The sequence below is a fragment of the Martes martes genome, assembly GCF_963455335.1.
Source record: "Martes martes genome assembly, chromosome: 9".
Lineage (NCBI taxonomy): Eukaryota > Metazoa > Chordata > Mammalia > Carnivora > Mustelidae > Martes > Martes martes.
In genome coordinates this window covers 12,893,583-12,915,082 of record NC_137896.1, presented here as the reverse complement: position 1 = coordinate 12,915,082, position 21,500 = coordinate 12,893,583, and the positions used below count along the sequence as shown (strand labels likewise).

Here is a 21,500-nt window from a genome sequence, read left to right as displayed (position 1 = left end):
CCCTTCGGCACGAGAATTTTCAGCCCCAGAGGTTTATTCTACCTAGATTACTTTCACTCTACCGTAACTTTATCACTAAAACAAAAATCATTTTAAAAAACTTCATCCAAAGTTTCACCAAATACACCGCCTGGACAAAGTGGCCTTGGGTAGCCATCTAAGCCTGGGGCTCAGAAAATGAAGTACGGAAAAGAAGTGCGACTTACACAAGGCTCACAAAACCAGTTGTCTCGTTTTTGGCAAGCAGCTAGGTAACACTCCGGACATACTTCAATTTCATTCATCTGTCAAGGAAAAATATGTTAGCAGGTGTCATCCCAGGGGCCTCACATCTGGAGGACGTCAAGGAATGCATGCTGGTGTCAGCAGTTAAGGTTAAGGTCAGCTAAACCAGGTCCCACAGCAGGGAACACTGTCGACAGGAGTCCAACCATGTCCCACCAACCCCCATGCTTCACCTAGCCCACGCCACCAACACCACCACCTCCTCTCTCTCTCTGGACCACGTCCGAATCAGCTTCTACTTTTGTGCCCACTGTGGTCCATTCCCCAAGACACAATAGCCTGAGCCATCACACACCAATGTTAATCCGACCGCGGATTGTAAGTGGAATCTAGGAGGTACGGGACGGTGCCCGGAACAAAGAAGTCCCCAGACTAAATGTCAGTAGTACAAGGCTGAGAAACTAACAAGGAAATCCGAACTCCTGATGAGCTTGGTCAACGCCAAGTGTGATCAGGCCTTGGCCCTCCTGAGCTCCCCAACTACCTCCAGCCACGGCTCTGGCCTCTGCTCACTGTGCTTGATTCCCACCCATCTCCAACCGCACCATCCAGGGCAGGTGGTGAATACCATACTGCCCTATTTTATCCCCACCAATGACAATACAAAATTCTGTAGTTTGGGGACCGTCCTTCCCCCTCTTGAAAAAGTACATTCCCCTAGGTCAGTTGTTGAGCATTTGCCTTCGGCTCAGATCATGATCCCAGGGTCCTGGGGTCCAGCCCTACATCGGGCTCTCTGCTGGGCAGGAACCCTGCTTCTCCCTCTCCCACCCCCCAGCCTGTGTTACCTCTCTCGCTGTCTGTCTCTCTTTCAAATAAATAATAAAAACTTTAAAAAGAAAAAAAAAAGGTACATTCCCCTAGAATATCTAAGTCCGACTTAGAACCAAGGGCCCCAGGAGCCCCTTTCTGGGATCTCAACTCAAACTCCACCATTTTCCAGCTCTGTCATTTTAAGAACAGTTGCTTATCTTGTCTGAGCCTCCATCTCCTTCCCATTTCCTCATGGACAGAATGGGGATGTGAGGAATCGCTACCAAACAGATTCTAACAATTACAGGACATAAATGTAAAGCACTTCAAGTGACACGGTTATCAGCACATCAGTTAACACTGATCAGAGATCTGTCGGGATCAACGAAGGGTTCTACAGGTACCAACCCACAAATTCCTCCCACCCCCCTTTGAAAGCAAGACTGCTGCTACCCCCACGTGACAGGTGGAGAAAAGGAAGCCCCAGAAAGTCAGGACACCTGCCCAAGGTCTCATTTCAGCAAAGTGGCAAGGCCCAAGTGGAGGTGGTTCACCACTGCTCTGAGTGTTGCTAACGTTGTCCCATCATCACACTTGTTTTCCTCTTTTTTCTTTTTTTAAGATTTTATTTATTTATTTGAGAGAGAGACAGTGAGAGAGAGAATGAGAGGGGAGAAAGTCAGAGGGAGAAGCAGACTCACCAAGGAGCAGGGAGCCTGACGTGGGACTCGATCCCAGGACTCTGGGATCATGACCTGAGCCGAAGGCAGTCGCTTAACCAGCTGAACCACCCAGGCGCCCCGTGACTTGTTTTCCTCTTTATCCCTACATCACAGAAGTGCCAGACGCACAGCAGGTGCTCAATAAATTATAACTGTAATGTTGTAACTATAATTGACTAACTTAAAGGTCAGTGAGTAAATGAGTGCATAAAAGAACAAAAGAATACATGAATGAATGAATGATGGCATATAGGTCCTCCTCTACTCACTCTACTTGTGCGCTATTCCAAAGGTACTGGGTGAATCAGGTCGAGGACAGCCCCGGCTTTGGAGCCCACACAGTGGCAATGTATTGTGAATACGTAGATTCAGAAACTTCAGATAGAGTATCTGAGTTCAGTAAATTCGACCTCAGGGCAACCCACTGATTAAAAGACTAGGCTTGGGGTGCCTGGGTGGCTCAGTGGGATAAAGCCTCTGCCTTCGGCTCAGGTCACGATCCCAGGGTCCTGGGACTGAGCCCCGCATTGGGCTCTCTGCTCAGCAGGGAGAATGCTTCCCTCTGTCTCTCTGCCTGCCTCTCGGCCTCTTGTGATCTCTGTCTGCCAAATAAATAAATAAATAAATAAAATCTTTTTTAAAAAATTGGACGGTGAGAAACACGTACCTCATGCTCACAGATTTTGATGACTACTTTTGCTATCTGCGTCAATTTGTGATTTCCTAAGGGGATAAGAAAATATAATTAATTCAAATGGAGACAAGATTATTAACATCCAACCATGGGATTATACGTCCACTAACAAACAACCTTTCAACTTGCTTTCCCCCAGGATTAAGCTTCGAAGGCTAAAAACCAGAAGATTCTGGCTCCTGATATTGGTTCAAATTATGTGACTTCTCCCCTAAACACTGACCTATCTTTGGTGCCTCCAAGTCATCTCTGAAACTGAGCTCACAGGTTAATATTTGGAAAATGCTTTCACACTTCAAAGGCCCCAATTAGTGGAAAGGAGCCTCATTCACCCATTGTTCCAGACTCCAACCCATGAAGGGTAACAGGAGAAGGTAAATAATTGAGTAGCTCTGCTGTGCCGCGTGCTTCGAAATACATGTTCTTATTAACTCCTCCAGAACCCATGCTAGGAAGCAGGTAAGAATGTTCCCATTTCATTAATGATGAAGCCGAAGCTCAAGAGTCGTCGCTTACCCAAGACTACTTAGCTAATGAGTTGAAAATCTGGCCCCAAAGATAGCCAAGACAAGACAAGGAAGATAAGACAGGCAAAACGCCATGCTTTCCACACATGGTCAATTTCTTGGCAAAAAGATTTTACACACAAACACATACACACCCATCCCTAGATCTCTAGCTTGATTTGAAAACTCAGAAGAACTATAAATTCTATATCCAAAAACCACTGGGGTGTCCAGGGGTGAGCCCTTCAGACCAGGTAGCAGTCCGTGCCCCTAGTTCTTCAGTCTCTAGTTCTCCCCTCGGCCAATGGCCACCCTGGCTCATGCTGCTGTTTTTCTGCAACCTAATCTCATTCATTTATTTATGTGACCTTACCAGCCTTTCTATATATTTAATACTGCTTGCATGAATTCTAAACCATGTGCGTCTTTTTCCCCTCCCCACACCGAGGGCCCCACTACTGAGCTAATGATGCAGACCCTGTGCCTCGAGCAGAAAGCCACCCACGCAACCTCTTCCCTTACACATCAGCTAACAGTCAACACTAGGACCATACAGGAAGAAGAGAGGGCTGTGCTCTTCAAGATCTTACAACCGAAAAAAAAAACAAAAAACTTAACATCCTGGTAAGGAACTCAAACAAATTAAATTACCACCATCCAGGAAGTGTGATAAATGCTACCATGGGCAAGTACAGGTACTGTGAGATCTCCTAACAAGAGCACCGAGTATGGTCTCGGTCCATAAGGGATGGCTCCTGAGAGGACTGACAGGCTGACACTGAAGGATAAGAAAAAGTCATCAAGGGAGAGCGTTCTAACACGGAATAAGAGGAACAGAATGGAGAACACTGAACAAGCCACCTGACCAAAAGATACACAGAGAGGACTATGGGAGAAGGTAGGGCAATATGAACGGTGCCATGAGAAAAGATTTTAATGGGAATCCTCATCCATTCTGTCCAGAAGGCTCAACCCACAAACATGCAACTGATGCAACTTTATCCAGAATACAAAGAACTTCGAAAATACAATAATAAAAACACAAAACCAAAGATTTGAATACTTATTTTCCCCAAAGAGATATACAAATGATTAATGAGCACATGAAAAGATACACAATACCATGAATCCTAAGGGAACGGCAAATGAACACCACGTGACCTAACAGTTCATGCTTCTAAGGATGGCTAATATAAACAGACATCACCAAGTGTTGACAAGGATGTAGAGCAACTAAGACTCTCCTATGCATGGCCATAAGAGTATAAAATGGTACAAACACTTTGCACAAAGTTTACCAAAATGTCTCGTAAATTTAAATAGAAACCTAGCCAATGAGCCAGCACTGCCACTCCTAAGGATTTACCCATGAGAAATGAAAATGTATGTCACACAAAGACTTGCACAAGAATGTTCACAGTGGCTTTATTCCCAACAGCCCAAAACTGAAAATAACCCCAACACTCCTTCAAAATCCACAAACGGAATAGCTAAATAAACTGTATGTTGATACAGTGAAAAACCACTCCCGGTAATAAAAACAAAAATAAAACGACGGATACACACAACAACATGCATGAATCCCCCCAAGAAAATTACATGGCATGCAATTAGCCAAAAGAGTGCACTACGACTCCATTTATATGAAATTCTAGAGGATGTAAAACTACTTATAGGGACAGAAAAAACCAAGGAGGGTGGGTTTACTGGTAAGGGATTAAGTGGGACTAGAATAGAGTGATGGAAATATTCTAGATTTTATCTGAGATTGTAGTTATTTTTGAGATGGTTACACGTCTGTCAAATTCAGAGAATATACTCACAAAATCTATGCATTTTATTCTAGGTAATTATTCCTCCATCAAAACAAAGATTCTTAAAAGGTCAGCAATATCTTATAGCCACAAGCCACTATGGAAACCAGCTCATCCCTTAAAATTCACAGTCACCATCCCCTATTCGCACATGTTAGTGATCTATACACACAATATTCTCAGCTTTTGGCCCTGGCACATGAAAAAAAGAACACGACTTTTTTAGGAAGGGTGGGAGACCGAGCATCACACACGGCATGAACACTGTCTTTCTTAGCAGCGACCTAAGCCACCCACCTCCATTGTAAATGATGCAGTTGTGCAAAATCCATTTCGCATCAGCCAGGAAAGCCTCTGTGCATCCATACATTTTCTTTTTAGCGTTCTGGGGAGAGAAGCCAAGGAGCATAACAACCCGTCAGTCTGTACAAGCCGCAGCCACTCAACACCTGCGTCCCCACATCATTTTCTTAGCAGTCATTTGCCAAATTAATTAATGCTTTTTACCCATTTCCCAAGATGCTATTATATTTGAGATCTAGAACTCCATAAAAATGAAGTCACTGAATTCATCACTAACCTGAATTGTTTCCTCTTACAGCTGCTGTCATTTATCAAGCAACCCCTTTCAAGAAACCAGGATATTTTAATAACTGACATGGTTTTTATTCATTGTAACAGCCTCACAGAAGCCTTGTGACTAAGAATGCAATGACACACTTACTATCATCGCCACGTTACAGACAAGGATATTGAGGTGTGGGAATGCCAAGGAACTTGTGCAAAGTTCCAACGCTATTAATTTGTGAAGCTAGGATGCCGACCCTTTCTTTTTCGAATGCCTTCTTTTCTTGAAAACCATGAGGGTGTGTGCAATTTTTCAAAGCAGGTTTTATTCAGCATTTGGGGGCCAGCAAAAAAGACAATATAAGGTGTTCTCCTCACCCGTGCTTTTCATTACCCGTGTGTTTCATGCCAAAAATTTGAAAATTAGCACCAGGGTGATATGCACCATCTAACGTGTTCCAAGTGTAATTTTCAGGATGGAATTGTAGCCTGAACTTTTAAAAGCACCTTCAGGCATTAAAGATATATCCATAACAGTAGAGTAAGTTCTAGGAAGCCACATCTTTATCAGCAATCTGAAGGTTTCCCAAACACTTAATTCTCTCTTTTCTCCTTCCTGCTGCCCTCATTAGCACCTCTGAGAGAAAGAAAAGAGGAGGTAAGACTCAAATCAATCAAATCACTGATTCGTAGAAGTGTGACTTTTTCAGGTCAATTTTCAGACAATCAGCAGCAGAAGTAATATTTGGAGCTAATCAGTGGAATTCAACACTCCATTACAATCCTTGGAAGAATCTTACAGAAGTTAAGGGATCAAGAGTTCTTCCATCCAAATCAAAGGGGTACGGAGGAAAGGCAGAGAAACCATCTAACTTGAGATGAGGCCCAAGAAGTGAGGGAGGGTCTTTAGTCATCTCGGTAACTGTGTCTACAATGGTGAGGTTCTCTGATGGAGGCCAACCTTTTCCAATGTACAAAGGTCCATAGGATGGAAGATGTATTCCGCATAGTCAGGATGCTGTTCCAAGGGAACAGGCTTCTGGAACGCATCTGTCTATAAAAGAAAAGATGGACACACACACACACACACACACACACACACAGACACAAACCCATCATTACTGTAGAAAACAAAGCATTAATAGTAACAAAGTACTTTCAAAATGGAGACAACTTTTCAGACAATACAATTCTAGTGGTTTCCACAAAGAATGACCTTGGGGAGTACTAAGCTGGTGCAGCTTCTAGTTCTGCCTGGCTATCAATAATCATGGGGGGGGGGGGTCCTACTTTGTTATTTGTATCATTTTCAAAATATATCCAAGTAACAGTTCCAGTTCTGTTCTATGAAGATCGACAAGAACAACACACCATCAGCTACTTAGACCTGAACTCTGAATAAGGCTTATCCGTATCCTGCAAACACCCATAACCAAAACAAATGGACAGTAAAACATGGCCATACCCAGAGATAACACATTTAATAAAGTCCCCCCTAAGTGCCAACAGATATTTTACACTGGGGGGGGGGGGTGGATTCAGACAAGTGAGATTTTTGCTCCTCCTTCGAGAAGCCAATTACCTTCAACACAGAGACCATGTCAAAATTTTTCACTTTGCACCATGCTTGCATGGATCAGCTCAAAGTGCAAGGCCCAGTTTGTTGATGGATGGTTTTTACTCATCAGTATTTGAAAATCTGCAAGATTTGTAGTTGGGGCACCTGGCTGGCTCATTAAGTAGAGCGTGCGACTCTCGATCTCACATTGGGTGTAGAGATTACTTAAGAATAAATCTCAAAATCAATCAATAAATCAATCACTATCTAAAATATTTAATTAAACACCAAATGAGGGCGCCTGGGTGGCTCAGTGGGTTAAAGCCTCTGCCTTCAGCTCAGGTCATGATCTCAGAGTCCTGGGATCGAGCCCCGCATCGGCCTCTCTGCTCGGCAGGGAGCCTGCTTCCCTTCCCCTCTCTCTGCCTGCCTACTTATGATATCTGTCTGTCAAATAAATGAATAAAATCTTTAAAAAAAAAAAAAAAAACCACAAATGACAGCCAACCAAGGCATCTGAAAGGGCTACCACTTGTCACTGGAGCCCTCTTTTACCCAGAAGGACAGTGTGTGGCCACTGCAAGTTACAAAGATGCTTCAATCTCATCAGCAACTTTCTGCCCCGATTGATTTTATATCAAACAATTTATGTGAGAAATTAAGGCCTTCTTCGATTTTTCTCTTTGGTTTTTAAGTCTACAGTGTTGACAACCCTACATGAATCCGTTCTTTTTGTGCAACAGTCTCAGCAGAAATAATTTAGCCTATGGAAAAGCAGGAAGTAATTCCCTGTCACTCAATATAAAACAAAAAAATACAGTTAAAAAAAAAAGTTGTTTTTCTTTCCAAACTGAGGCTATCCATGCTTCTGCTTCCATTGACGGAGATTTTGTTACAGAGACAAATAGATCCCCGATTTAGCAACACCCGATTGGCATGTTCTGAATTTTTTTCATGGTATCAAATTTCAGAATATAATCTCTAAACAAAAGCTTGTGTTTTTTGGGTTTTGGTTTTGTATTTTTTAAGAAATTAAGCCAGTGTCTACTCGATACCCTGGAGGTTCTACGGGGCTGCATATTCCCTTGACATAGAAAGCAGACTCTGGAGAGTTTAACAAAGGGTCACCACTAGCTCATATGGTGCCTCTGTGCAAATCGGAAAGGGAAAACCCTACCCTTAAAGTTTCTCTAGACTGGTCTGCATAAAGAATGTCATAACATGTTGATTATATGGCCACACCATATTCTTTTTACGAATGAGGCATTTTATGGTCATTCTCCTGGAAAAGGTCACCAAAAAAACCTAAAACCACCATGACTATGATGTGCCCGGGACTCTGGAGCGGGTAACCACTAGGAACCAGGGCGTGCCAGCTGAACGTGGCAGCCTTACTTTCTCATCTGGATTTCCTTTAAGAGGCAAAGGCTGTCCATCAAATCCTATTTCAAAATTGAAGGAATGAGCCAAATCTCACCCTTTACGGGAGTCTCGCTGGTTGAACTGCACTTGGAGGTTCCATCACCAGACTTTGATTACCAACAAAACGGGTTGCACTCCACTGTCTCATTGAAATGGAATTTACTCGGGGCACCTGAGTGGCTCAGTGGGTTAAGCCTCTGCCTTCAGCTCAGGTCATGGTCTCAGGGTCCTGGGATCGAGCCCCGCATCGGGCTCTCTGCTCCCCGAGGAACCTGCTTCCCTCCTCTCTCTGCCTGCCTCTCTGCCTACTTGTGATCTCTGTCTGTCAAATGAATAAAAAAAAAAAAAAGAAAGAAAGAAAGAAATGGAATTTACTCACTCCCGAGGGAAGCAACACAGGAGCTCCTTACCCAATGGGGTCTGGGTATGAGGTCTCACTTCACGACCAATCAGAATTTTAAATCCCCACCAACTTTCTACTGCATGTCATTCCCCAATTAAACTCGTCAGGAACATGCAGTGCTCGCTACAGAGAATTAACTGAATGTCATTGTACTTTATATTTAATTTTTAGGTATTTGAGCCGGGCACCTAAGAAGACCCAAAGAGTATGCACAGGTGTCTGGAAAGCAAGGACTACTCAGAACAAGAATGTTAACAGAGAACAACAAAAGTTACTATTTTCCATTTACACTTATACCAAGAGGAGCTTTCTTCTTACCCCCGGCTGTTTCATTTTCTGAATGGCAAACTTGAGCAGGTAGGATAACTGTTCGATGGTGAGCATGGTCATGGCTTTACTCTGAGTCTCGATGCATTCTGCTACTGTAATCTTCTACAAGTCAAAATCACACAAATTTCAGTTAGAAAAAAGTTACTATCCCTGTACAAAGTTTCCTTTCCTCCTACTTTTCAAACCAGCTCATAATAAAAAGTCTTTTCCATCCAAACGAGACTACTTGTTTCGCTTGAGAAAGACTCCAATCCAGCTGACCATACATTGGGTCAGTGGATAAAAATGAAGAGACACAGTAATCCACAGATGACGACCTTATTTGGAAGTGTTTTTCGCTCACGAAGATGACATAACCTGAGAAAGAAGGAGGTGGGCAGGGACCTGAAAAATCGTCATGATTGCAGCTGTGGGTTTCAAGAATGGGATGTGAAAGGAAAGACCACTAATGGTTTTAGGGTGATCTCTGCACACAATCAATCAGTCACTTAACTTGATCCTCTCGGCATTCTGGGCTACCTTTCAGAAAACTGACAAGGCATTAACTCAATGACATCACTGATGGAAAAGGACAGTCTTCCCCGCAGAAAGAATCCAAGGGATGGTAGAGAACTAAATATAAATGTGACTTCATTCTGTCACCATGGATGTGAACCCACTCAGGACATTCTGGCAAATGACACAAGATGCATAGTCTAGCTGTCTGTCTCCATGGGAAATAAATGTCATTCTGAAAGGGAAATTCCCATCAAAGAAGAGGCCCAGAGAAATGTCTGCAACCAGACTCTGCTATGTCAATCTGCTACCATATCCCAGAGCTCCAGACTCCTTATGTAGCAACACCGAAATAGCAAAGCCTGATGATGTCAGGAAACACTCTTTAACCATCTGTGTAGGGAGAGCTGAGAGAAGTTTTCTCCAATTAATCTTGATTTAGTTTCCATCCTTCATAGCTCTGGATCCTCCAAAAAGAACTTTCAGATGTGTCTAGTTGGTTGTCGAGGAAAAGGGCAACACAGGAGTTGCTCAGAGGCTGAAAACAGTACATGACACACCCCTAACTGCTTAGCTACCCGAGCCTGAGACAGCCAGCCCGGTACCCGCACTGCCAATGCACCCTTGGAAGACATTTGGGGCCCTTAACCTTAGACATGGAACACCTGTTTGTCTGAACTGCTGTTCGCTTCTAGGTAGCTATCCACGGCAAACACTTTCACCTCTGCTCCATCCCTGATCCCTCCCCTCCAGGCCAACAGTGCCCGGTTCCCATGAAATAGACTGAAATTGCCAGACAGGCATTTTCAAGATTCTTTTTTGTGAAGACAGGTCCAATGCTGAAGGGCAGAATCAGCCGAAGGCTGTAGGGCAAGGTCCTTCTGCTTGATAAAAAAGGGTTATAAAGAGAAACATTCCTCCTTGTAGAGGGATTTTTGTCTAGGCACAAGTGCTAAAAACCCCAGCAGCCACCTTATGGCCAAGGGGTGTGGGAGGGGACAGACATCACCTCCACAATGAAACAAAAAGGGTCTGGCTGTGCACAAACTCTGGCCTGGCCCTGCCTCTGGGTTCTTTCTACACAGGAGAATAAATCCCTACTATTCCCGCCACAACCCTCAAGAGCTGTACTTGCAGCAGCAAAAGCCACTATCGTTTCTGCAAAACTACTCAACGATTGGGAAAGGTGGGTCAAGACAAAAGGAAACCGAGGAAGGTTCCGAGGCCCACACTAACTGTAGAGGAATCAGGTGGAGCTCCACAACCAAAGGGCATCGCTGAGCAAAGGGGCGCCTATGCATCTCTCCGTCTCAAGTATCCCAGAGCACTGGCCGCCATCTTCCTCAATTTTAGGGGCAGAACACCATTATGTCATCATATCGATGTGATGTCTCATCTCTCTTCACACACTTCTTATTTTTCTCCTCCCCCAACACAAAAGCAGTACCACAGACACCATCCTAAAGCCTGCTTCTTTTCCTCACGAAAGACATCAGGAAGAACATTCCATTTCGCACACAGAAAGCTTCCTTGTGTGAGATCAAGTTCTAACAGACCTTCGAATCCAAGTGACAGTCCGCATTAAATGACTGTGCAGATGACATCATTTGCAGCATCTTGAAAAAGCGTCGTCACTGAAGTTGCCAAGAATGGAAGACACCTCAGAATTGTGCAAACAGGAATAATTGTTTTTAATAAAGAAAATGGTTAGGCTTTCCTACAAAAGACACATGTTCTTCACCAAGCCGGCGCAGTTCTGCTCGGGCTGTATGCCTGCAGCCTCCTCGCTGGAAGGCGGCAGAGCGCGCCTCTCAAGTCTTCCAGAGGCCATCCTGGTCCTCTTCACTTGACACGGAAACACCCTCCCCCCGCCTTACTCCCAACTCCTCCTCTCCAATTCATTTTATTTGGTTTTGGTCCTCTTCTCCTGAACAGCAGGTCACACGTGCCCCGTTCTGTTCACGGCCAGATCCCTAGCGCCTCCCGGGCACTCGAGAAACAGTTGTAGCATGAATGGAAGCATCAGATGACGACCCCACGAAGCAACCAACCCAAACTGGTCTTCTCAGCCCGGCTCCCACCGATGATTCAACGATGCAAGCAAGAGACAACATCCAAGAAGAGGAAAACCAGCATGCGATCTTTTCAGAATACGTGAATGTATTAACAGCTCTTAAGCGGACTTCTGAAATGTTCATTACAGCAGAATCAGAGAAGGCTGCAGATCCCAGAGTGATCCAAAGACCCAGGAAGAAAGAAAATCAACACTCAGTCCAATGGACTTTGCGAGAGCAGCAACGCTCAGGCCCCCACCAAAGCTGGTCCCAAAGGGGGGTGGACCAGGACAGAGCAAGTGGAGGGCAAGAAAGGCCTTTTCTTCCCCCGAATCTGGATTATTCAAAAAATTTTAAATGAAAGGAGGAAAGAGAAAGGAAAGGAAACGAAGCAGATAATGCATTCATTCGTCAGGAACTAACCTCACATTCAGGACAAAACCAGTCCCCCTCTGGTTCCGATGTCAGTCTCAGACACTTAGCGTGATAAACCCGGGGACAGAGCTCACAGCAAAGGACTTGGCCTTCCCGGTGACAAACCCAGCAGTAGAAATCATTCCGTCCATCCTGCGGTACAACATCAACAGGGTCTGTGGTGAGTGGCTGCTTCATATAGTAAAACGGACCATGTCTTAGTTCTGACTGAAATGTAGGCAAGAAAGACAGGTTTGGTTTCAAAACAAATGTGCATTCTCAAAAGGAATTTGAACAAATACATCAATAACAACAAAAGAACATCACAACATTCCACACATCCCTTCACTTGGGTTACTCTACAAAAGCTAGCTTGGGTTACTCTACAAAATACACAGTCTGCAGGTCATTACATACTACGCATTTTTATTTCCTCTCCCTCTCTTCTATTTTCAGAAGGCATGGACTGAAAAGCTGGTGTCTAAGAGTTCAGAGGCTGCACCAACAGAATAATACAACGGCTACAACCCAGGCATACCCAGGTTCAAATTGTAGCTCTACCGGCTGCATGACCCTGGGCAAATCTCCACCTCTCAGCTTCAACTTTCTCATCTGTAAAATGGGGATTATAATACCTAACACCACGGTATTTGGGTTGGGAGTCAATGGGATGATAGAACATATGCATTGAACACAGTGCTGCCATTACTGATAGACCAACAAATGAAGTCAAAACAAAGCCAACAAAACTATGGGAATTCACCCCAGGATTACTTCAACAGGCTCTGGGAGAAGAGATCAATTGGATTTGAGTCACCCTCCCTTCCCCAAAAAAAAAAAAAAAAAAAAGGCATTTTTTTTTTACTCTATGCCCAACGCATAAAGTATCTGAGCTAACCAGAGGCTTCCTGAAGCCATAATCTTCAACAACAAGGTACTACGATTTGCAGAGGTGCTAGATCTCCTGTTCAGAACCACCAAGAGCAGAAAGATGACACAAGTGGCCAATCCATGGGAAGCAAAACCCCTTCCTGCTCCAGACTATCAAGAAAAATGTTTCCCTAATGATACAGATTATAAAATCCAGCAAACCCACATTCCGAACACCTAACATCACTCAAAAGAAAATCATTAGGGGGGCACCTGGGTGGCTCAGTGGGTTAAAGCCGCTGCCTTCAGCTCAGGTCATGATCCCAGCGTCCTGGGATCGAGCCCCGCATCGGGCTCTCTGCTCAGCGGGGAGCCTGTTTCCTCCCTTCTCTCTCTGCCTGCCTCTCTGCCTACTTGTGATCTGTCTGTCAAATAAATAAATAAAATCTTTAAAAAAAAAAAAAAAAGAAAGAAAGAAAATCATTAGGAAAACGTCTACTGGAAATCAGTAACAAATACAATATTTAAGAAGTACTATAAAAAATTCTGAGGCTGCCCGGATGGCTCAGTTGGTTAAGCGTCTGTCTTTGGCTCAGGTCATGATCCCAGGGTTCTGGTTCCCTGCTCAGCAAGATCAGCAAGAGTCTGCTTCTCCCTCTGCCTCTCTCCCTGGCTTGTGCTCTCTCTCGCTCACTCTCTCAAATAAATAAAATCTAAAAAAGGAAAGGAAAGGAAAGGGGGAAGGAAGAGGAAAAAGTAATTCTGAGGCTGAGGGCGGGGCACCTGGGTAGCTCAGTCAGTTAAGGATCCCACTCTTCATTTCAGCTCAGGTCATGATCTCAGCATCATGGAATCGAGCCCAGCACTGGGCTCCACACTCAGCGTGGAGTCTGCTTGAGATTCTCTCCTACTCCTTCTGCCTCTCCATCTCTCTCACATATATACAATAAACTTTTTTTTTTTTTTTTTTTTTTTAAAAGAAAAGAGGGACGCCTGGGTGGCTCAGTCAGGTGAGCCGCTGCCTTCGGCTCAGGTCATGATCCCAGGGTCCTGGGATCGAGTTCCGCATCAGTCTCCTTGTCCAGCAGGGAGCCTGCTTCTCTCTCTGCCTCTGCTGCCACTCTGCCTGCTTGTGCTCTCTCTCTGACGAATAAGTAAAATCTTTAAAAAAAAAAAAATCTTTAAAAAATAAAAGAAATTCTGGGAGCAAGTGAGTGGCTTGGCCAGTTAAGCATACAATTCTTGATCTCAGCTCAGGTCTTTATCTCTGGGTTTTGAGTTCAAGCCCCACACTGGGCTCTTGACTTGGCCTAGAGCCTACTTAAAAAAGAAAGAAATTCTGGTGGTAAGCATCAAAATGACCCAGTAACTGGCTGTGCAACTTTAAGAAAGTTACTCAACCCTCTTTGAGCTTGATTCCATGGATAATGGCTCAGCCACAACCACAGGACCTATCTTTGACAGTAAGCTTTTCTTCCTGTCCTGTTCTTCAGCAAAACATTACCGTTTCCTCCACAAAGATCTCATATGTTGGTTACAGCTGCCTAATTTCTGTTGACACTATGAATGGGATCTTTCTCTATTCCATTTTCTAAGTAGTCATTGTTGGTACCTAGAAATGTGGTTAGACTTTTTAAGCCTGACCTCCGGTATATACAGCTCTAACACTTTATTGATTAAAAAGATCTGTTCTAAGCAACATCGGTTTTGTCTGTTCCTCTCTAGTATTTTTACACTCCTTTTCTTTTCTCTTTTATTCTAATGGGGCCTTTATTTTATCCTGGGACACCCCCTGCCCCCAGGATAATGGGAAAGAGTGGTCAAGATTACAAGCAGTCATGTCTTGTTCCTGGTTTTTATTATGAGGTTTTAAAGTTCTCGAAATGCCTGCTATTTCTACACTCCTTTTTATCAAGCCTCCCAGATGCTACCTTAGCAGATCCTTGTTAATCCATCCTTCGAAGCCTCCCTACTCTCATTTCTACTAAGAAAACAACAAAGACTTTTCTTTTTTTTTTAAGATTTTACTTATTTGACAGAGAGAGCACAAGCAGGCAGGGCGGCAGGCAGGGGGAGGGGGAGAAGCAGGCTCCCCACTGAGCGGGGAGCCTGATGCGGGGCTGGATCCTGGGATCATGACCTGAGCTGAAGGCAGACACTTAACCAACTGAGCCACCCAGATGCACCAACAACTAAGACTTTTAAGGGCAACTGCGTAATTCCTGAGCCCAGTTATTTCCCTGGTTCAGTTCAGATACAGGCTCTATACTTGGTTTTTAGAGAGTAACACCATTACAATTTTCTCCCCAAGTGTTCAACATACTCTCATACATTCTCTTCATTTTATCCTCACAACTCCCCAGAGAGGTACTCAAGATAGACACTACTAGTCTCACTTGACAGATGACAACACTAGGTTATAACAACCCAACTTTTCCTCACCCTGATGCCCTATGTAAGACAATGCGTGATGAGGAGAGACCCTAATGATGAAGTGATCCTCTCAGAGAACATTCTCTGTAGGTCAAAATAACTTCTCTTTCATAAAAAGAGCTGTGAAGGGGGGTGGGGGAATCTGAAAATGAGGAAAACAACTAGAAACACCACATAAGGGGACATGAAAGGAAAACATGGCAGGGGGTGGGGAGGGGGCTCTGACCCTCACACTACTGTTGTTCAGGGCAGAAAATTCTTTGAGGGACGGAGCCATCTTGTGCACTACAGGATGTGTGGCAGCATCTGTGGCTAGATGCTTGGAGCATCCCACCATCCACAAAACTATGATGATCAAAAATGTCTCCAGGGGCGCCTGGGTGGCTCAGGGGGTTAAGTCTCCGCCTTTGGCACAGGTCGTGATCTCAGGGTCCTGGGACTGAGCCCCAAGTTGGGCTCTCTGCTCGGCAGGGAGCCTGCTTCCCCTTCTCTCTCTGCCTTCCTCTCTGCCTACTTGTGATCTCTCTCTGTGTCAAATAAATTAATAAAATCTTTAAAACAAAACAAAACAAAAAGTCTTCAGATATTGCCAAATGTCCCTGGGGGGCAAAACTGCCCTTGGTTGAGAACCACCAATATTCAGGGTCCCCTCTCTGCCTAGGAAATTCTTGGTGCATTTGGGGCAGGAGAAAGGGTGAAGGGGGGTTTTAAGGAGGGGAGCAGGGAGCGGACAAGGAGGAGGACAAAAAAGAAGAGGGAGGCGAGGTGTGGAAGGAAGAGGAGGAGATCCTCACATGTCAAGCAAGCAGGATCTATTTCTAACCTGAGTGAGGTCTTCCAGAATGCTTTTGTGGCTTTTGCAACAACGCAGTAAGCCATAGTTCAGTGCCTGACTTCCTTTCAGCAAGTTAATAATAGGACAGGAAGAGCCGATCTAAACAAAACTTGAAGAATCGAACAGGCCAGCTAATCTCCCTAACTGGCAACCCAGGTCCCTCCTGCCCGATAGAAGCCGTCCTGCTGTTTCTGCACTTAAGCGCCGACCCCCACGTCCTTGCCCTCACCCCACACCTGGCTGGGAGTGGGTGTTCCTGGGGGGGGGGGGGTCCTGAGGGGTGCGTGCCAGGCTGCCCCAAACCCTCTTCAGGATATTCCCTCTTTCTTGAAGCAACATTGCTGCAGCTCAGAACCAGCTGCCTGGTAACGTCGGCATCCATCAGAGATCTGCCTTATCGGCCGCTTGCGTTTCCTGCTCCATAAAAATAGTCCGATAACAAATATGGAACATTTAAAAAAGGAAAAACCTGGGCGCCTGGGTGGCTCAGTGGGTTAAAGCCTCTGCCTTCGGCTCAGGTCATGATCTCAGGGTCCTGGGATGGAGCCCTGTGTGGCGCTCCCTGCCCAGCAGGGAGTCTGCTTCTCCCTCTCTCCGCCTAGGTTCTCTCTTTGTGTGACTCTCAAATAACTAAGTAAATAAAATCTTTAAAAACAACAACAAAAAAAGACAGCGAATAGCTGAAGGCTTTGCAGCTCATGTGCTCTCTATTACAAGGACTCAAGTTGGCCACAGTAGCAAAAGAGCAACCACAGACAACATGTAAATGAAAGAATGTGGCTGTGTGCCAATAAAACTTTATTTTCAAAACCAGGCTCTGGGCGGCATCTGGCTCACAGGCTGTAGTCAGCGGACACCTGGTCTGTGCAAAACGGAGAACGGGTCCTCTGGCTGGGTGTGAGCACAGGGTGCATGTGGGAGACACGGGGGGACCACAATCTCAAATTCTTACATGGACCACGGAGGTAACACACATGAAATGAAAACGGTCCTCGTTCCAGCTTTTGTTCTTCTCCACTTAGAGCACCAACGCTGCAAAATATGTCTCTGCTCTAAGAAAAACTGCCCAGCCCTGGAGTGTGAGCAGTGTCGCTGGCACTCAGCTGGGACGCTGGCGAGACAACAGGGAGAGGCAGAACTCAGGCCCATCTTAAGGGGCAGCTCCAGCTCAGCTCCAGTGATGGGGACAACGAGGCGGACACACACTCCCAGTGCTGCCAGAGCTCAGGAAGAAGCCTACACACACACACACACACATGCACACGCACACGCGCACACACACACACACACACCTGTCTCCACTGTTAATACACTACCCCAGCCCAACAAGGAACTTCTGTGAATATTTTCAAGTTTTTAAGACAATGCACGGGCCTGACAAGTAAGACCTAGCTCACCCACTTATACAGCTCACCCTGTACTCAGAGGCAGTGAGGGGGAGCCCCATCATTCCTTTACCCTATTTGATCGAAAGTATACCAATGGCCACCCAATCTGTTAGCAGATTCTCAATCCTTTAATGATGGGGAGGAGGGGTGAAACCTCTCAGAAGGGAGTCTTCCTAGTCAAATGTCCCAAGAACCAAAAATGAGAGTGGCTCTTTTTCAGTAAAGGTCCTAATGTCATTTGAAGAAAGATCCTTCTTCAGACATCTACTGCAGGGTATCTGGCAACCTGATCTTCCACAAAACGCCAGGAGTGTCCTTCCAGGCTTTGGGCTGTCTCTCCCCACCCCAATCCCCAGAAAAAGTACCTCCAAGTTTTTTCCAAACCTTTCCTACAGAGTGAAACCACTAGACCAAAACGCTATAAAAAGGTAATTGTAAGGGCTCCTGGTGGCTCGGTCGGTTAAGCATCTGCCTTCGGCTCAGGTCATGGTATCGGGGTCCTGGGATGGATCCCCGCATCAAGGGAGTCTGCTTTTCCCTCTCCCTCTGCCCCTCCCCACCCCCCGCTTGCACATGCTCTTTCTCTCAAATATATAAATAAAATCTTTTTTAAAAAAATTAATTATAGGGCAGGCGTCTGGGTGGCTCAGTGGGTTAAGCCTCTGCCTTCAGCTCTGGTCATGATCGCAGGGTCCTGGGATCAGGTCCTGCATCAGGCTCTCTGCTCAGCCGGGAACCTGCATCCCCCTCTCTCTCTGCCTGCCTCTCTGCCTACTTGTGATCTGTCTGTCAAATAAATTAATAAAATTTAAAACAAAATTAATTACAGGGCCATGTGGGTGGTTCTGTCAGTTGGGTATCAGCCTTTGGCTTGGGTTATAATCCCAGGGTCCTGGGACTGAGCCCTGCATCGGGCTCCCTGCTTGGCAAGAAGCCTGTTCTCCTTCTCCCTGTCTGCTACTCCCCCTGCTTGTGGTCACACTCTCTGTCCAATAAATAAATGAAATCTTTAAAATAATAATAATTATTATAAGCCCGGGGCACCTGGGTGGCTCAGTGGGTTAAAGCCTCTGCCTTCAGCTCAGGTCATGATCTCAGGGTTCTGGGATCGAGCCTCACATCGGGCTCTCTGCTCGGCAGGGAGTCTGCTTCCTTTCTTCTATCTCTCTGCCTGCCTCTCTGCCTACTTGTGATCTCTGTCTGTCAAATAAATAAATAAAACTTTAAAAAAAAATAATAATTATTATTATAAGCCTTAAATACCTTTTTCCCAAAAAACAAAGTGTGTTTTAAAGTTCCTCTTACAACTCCCCTAAAAATTACTAAATTCCTAATATATGAAAAATGGGTGAAATAAGGTCCAACCTTAAAAATTCAACCCCTGGGCACCTGGGGGGCTCAGTTGGTTGAGCGGCTGCCTTCGGCTCAGGTCATGATCCCGGACTTCCAGGATCGAGCCCCGCATCGGGCTCCCGGCTCCTTGGGGAGTCTGCTTCTCCCTCTGACCTTCTCCTCTCTCATGCTCTCTCTCACTCATTCTCTCTCAAATAAATAAATAAAATCTTTAAAAAAAAAAAATTTCAACCCCTATCTCCATCCAAATTTGGTAATAAAGTCTACCAAAAATAGAAAAATATGGCGGAGGGGGGCTGCTTGTTTTTATAAAGCAAGAAAAGCTTTCTCCTTTTTTTGAACACAAAAAAATAAATTAAAGAAAATGAGGAGAAGAGGGGAAGAATATTGATATACGCCAAAATTCAAAGGCACCTGAATGCCTGAAAGAGCCAGAAGCAGTAGCAATGAGCAAAACAAACAGGGTTTGACAATGGGGAGAGGTGGGGAGTGTGGAAAACTAGAACACCCTGTGTCCAACGGGGCAGGCTCAGCACAAGAAATGAAATCTTGCCATTTGCAACAACGTGGATGGAACTAGCGGGTATTATGCTGAGCGAAATTAAGTCAATCAGAGACAGACAACTATCATATGATCTCCCTGATATGAGGAATTTGAGGGGGGGTGTTGGGGAAGGAAATAATGAAACAAGATGGGATTGGGAGACAAACCAGAAGAAACTCTTAATCTCAAGAAACAGAGGGTTGCTGGGAGGTGGGGGTTAGGGAGAGGGTGACTGGGTTATAGACATTGGAGAGAGTATGTGCTATGGTGAGTGCTGTGAAGTGTGTAAGCCTGATGATTCACAGACCTGTATCCCTGGGGCAAATAATACATTGTATGTTAATAAAAATAATTTTTGAAAAATTAAAAAAATAAAGGGGCAGGCTCTACTGCACTCCAGCTATTGCTGGATTTTTCTGAGTTTTTGTAAGAACCCAAAAATGTAAGTTGTTACTTGAAATCTCATGATCTTCAAATGTTGGTGAATAAGAAATTATATTACTGGTAAAACCCAGCATTTACAGACCTACAATTTGCTTTTAATTCCATAATTTTGTAATGCTATAAAATTCTAAAAGAAAGAAAGAGGAAAGGGAAAGTGTCCAGAAGACTTTTTTTTTTTTAAGGGATTTAAGTTCCCCTTAAGGAAAAACAGACTGTTACAGGAGAGAGGCTGCTGCTACTGTGCAAATATTATGTACTAGAATGAATTATGGGGTCAAGGGTCAGGAACGTCACTTCTTTGCAGTTAAGCCCGTTTATCCTCTGCCAACTCCTGACTGTTTGGCCCCAGGGAGTTTTAAGGCTGAAAAACAAACCTACAATCAGCCTTACAATGTTTCCAGCCCAAACCCCTATTTTACAAGATAACGAAATCTCAAAGATGGGCAGGCACCTGACAGGGTCCCACACTGAGTCTCCCAGACACAGTGGGGCTAGAAAAAGCCAGATCTCTAGGTCCAGACGGCATCTCCCCTGTGCAACAGTCCCATAAACTCTTCTATCAATACTGAAGATGACGGATTATTGAGGAGCATAATCGTGCCCCATGTCCAGCCCTTCCCAGGCCCCCCTTTTCCAAACCCAGAGTGCGCTATGTATTCACGAGGAGCAGCCCCCACCCCTCCACCCCGTCACGACAGCAGCCGCCAAACACTGGCCAATTTCTGACGCTGCCAGCCTGGAAGGGGACACGGACTGATGAACGTGTCAATGTGGTCACGGGCCTTCAGTGTTACAGAAACGGTCCTAACACGTGGATGGGGACGGGAGAGAAGAAAATGCATGGACTCCCCAAGGAGATCAGCTTCCAGAAAGAGAGGTACAAGCCAGCTCCCTAAAAGACGGGGAGGAACTCAAAAAGTGTGCTTCACGTGTGCACACACACGGAGAGGCCAAAGGAGAAGGCTTTCTGCAAAGAGGGGACACTCCACCTCATGCCTTCCTGATACCTGGTAAGGGAGAGTTTGCCCAGGAAGTTAAATTATTAGCTTAGTTAAGGTTTGGGGATTATCTGTGGACTTCCTGTTTCTTTCTCTTTTTATTTTTTTCTTTTCTTTTCTTTTTTTTTTTAAGAGAGAAAATCTCTTCTAGGACCCCGCCCAGTGTGGAGCCCAAGGCAGGGCTCAACCCAGGCACCTTGAGATCATGACCTGAGCCAAAAATCAAGAGTCAGACACTCAAGCAACTGAGCCCTCAGGCACCCGTTTGTGTTGCTTAGTCTTCACTGCCAGCAGCTATGGGATGGTTTCTGGGTGACAGGGATGGGTCATCAGTGCTTCAAGCCAGACGGGCAGCCCTAAGCTCAAATGCAGCTTCTGCTTCGTTCTGAGGCCTTGAGGAGAAACCTTAACTTCTCTGAACCTCTGTGTTTTCATCTGTAAAATGGTCACAATTACAGCCCTTTCCCACGGGGTTATTACAAACATGAGCACAGAAAAATGCCTTACAACAGGAAGTAGCACAGGGCCAACCGACGTCTCTTAGTATTATTATCACCAGCACATTGTATGTGCTTCTCAATCCCCTGAGACATTTATTTAGGACCCATTTCTTCTCTT

The 21,500-nt window shown here is 45.0% G+C and overlaps 1 protein-coding gene across 1 annotated transcript in view; it reads right to left on the bottom strand.

Annotated features, from left to right (window-relative positions):
* Window positions 1-21,500, bottom strand: part of ZMYND8 (zinc finger MYND-type containing 8) — a 125,100-nt gene that overhangs the window by 63,768 nt on the left and 39,832 nt on the right. The window contains exons 5-10 of the mRNA XM_080813054.1: window positions 12,027-12,170; window positions 9,043-9,156; window positions 6,303-6,395; window positions 5,072-5,159; window positions 2,428-2,483; window positions 207-284 (exon numbers count right to left, since the gene is read on the bottom strand). Of these exons, the coding sequence (XP_080669180.1) occupies window positions 207-284; window positions 2,428-2,483; window positions 5,072-5,159; window positions 6,303-6,395; window positions 9,043-9,156; window positions 12,027-12,170 (573 nt within the window). The remainder of the gene's footprint in view (window positions 1-206; window positions 285-2,427; window positions 2,484-5,071; window positions 5,160-6,302; window positions 6,396-9,042; window positions 9,157-12,026; window positions 12,171-21,500) is intronic.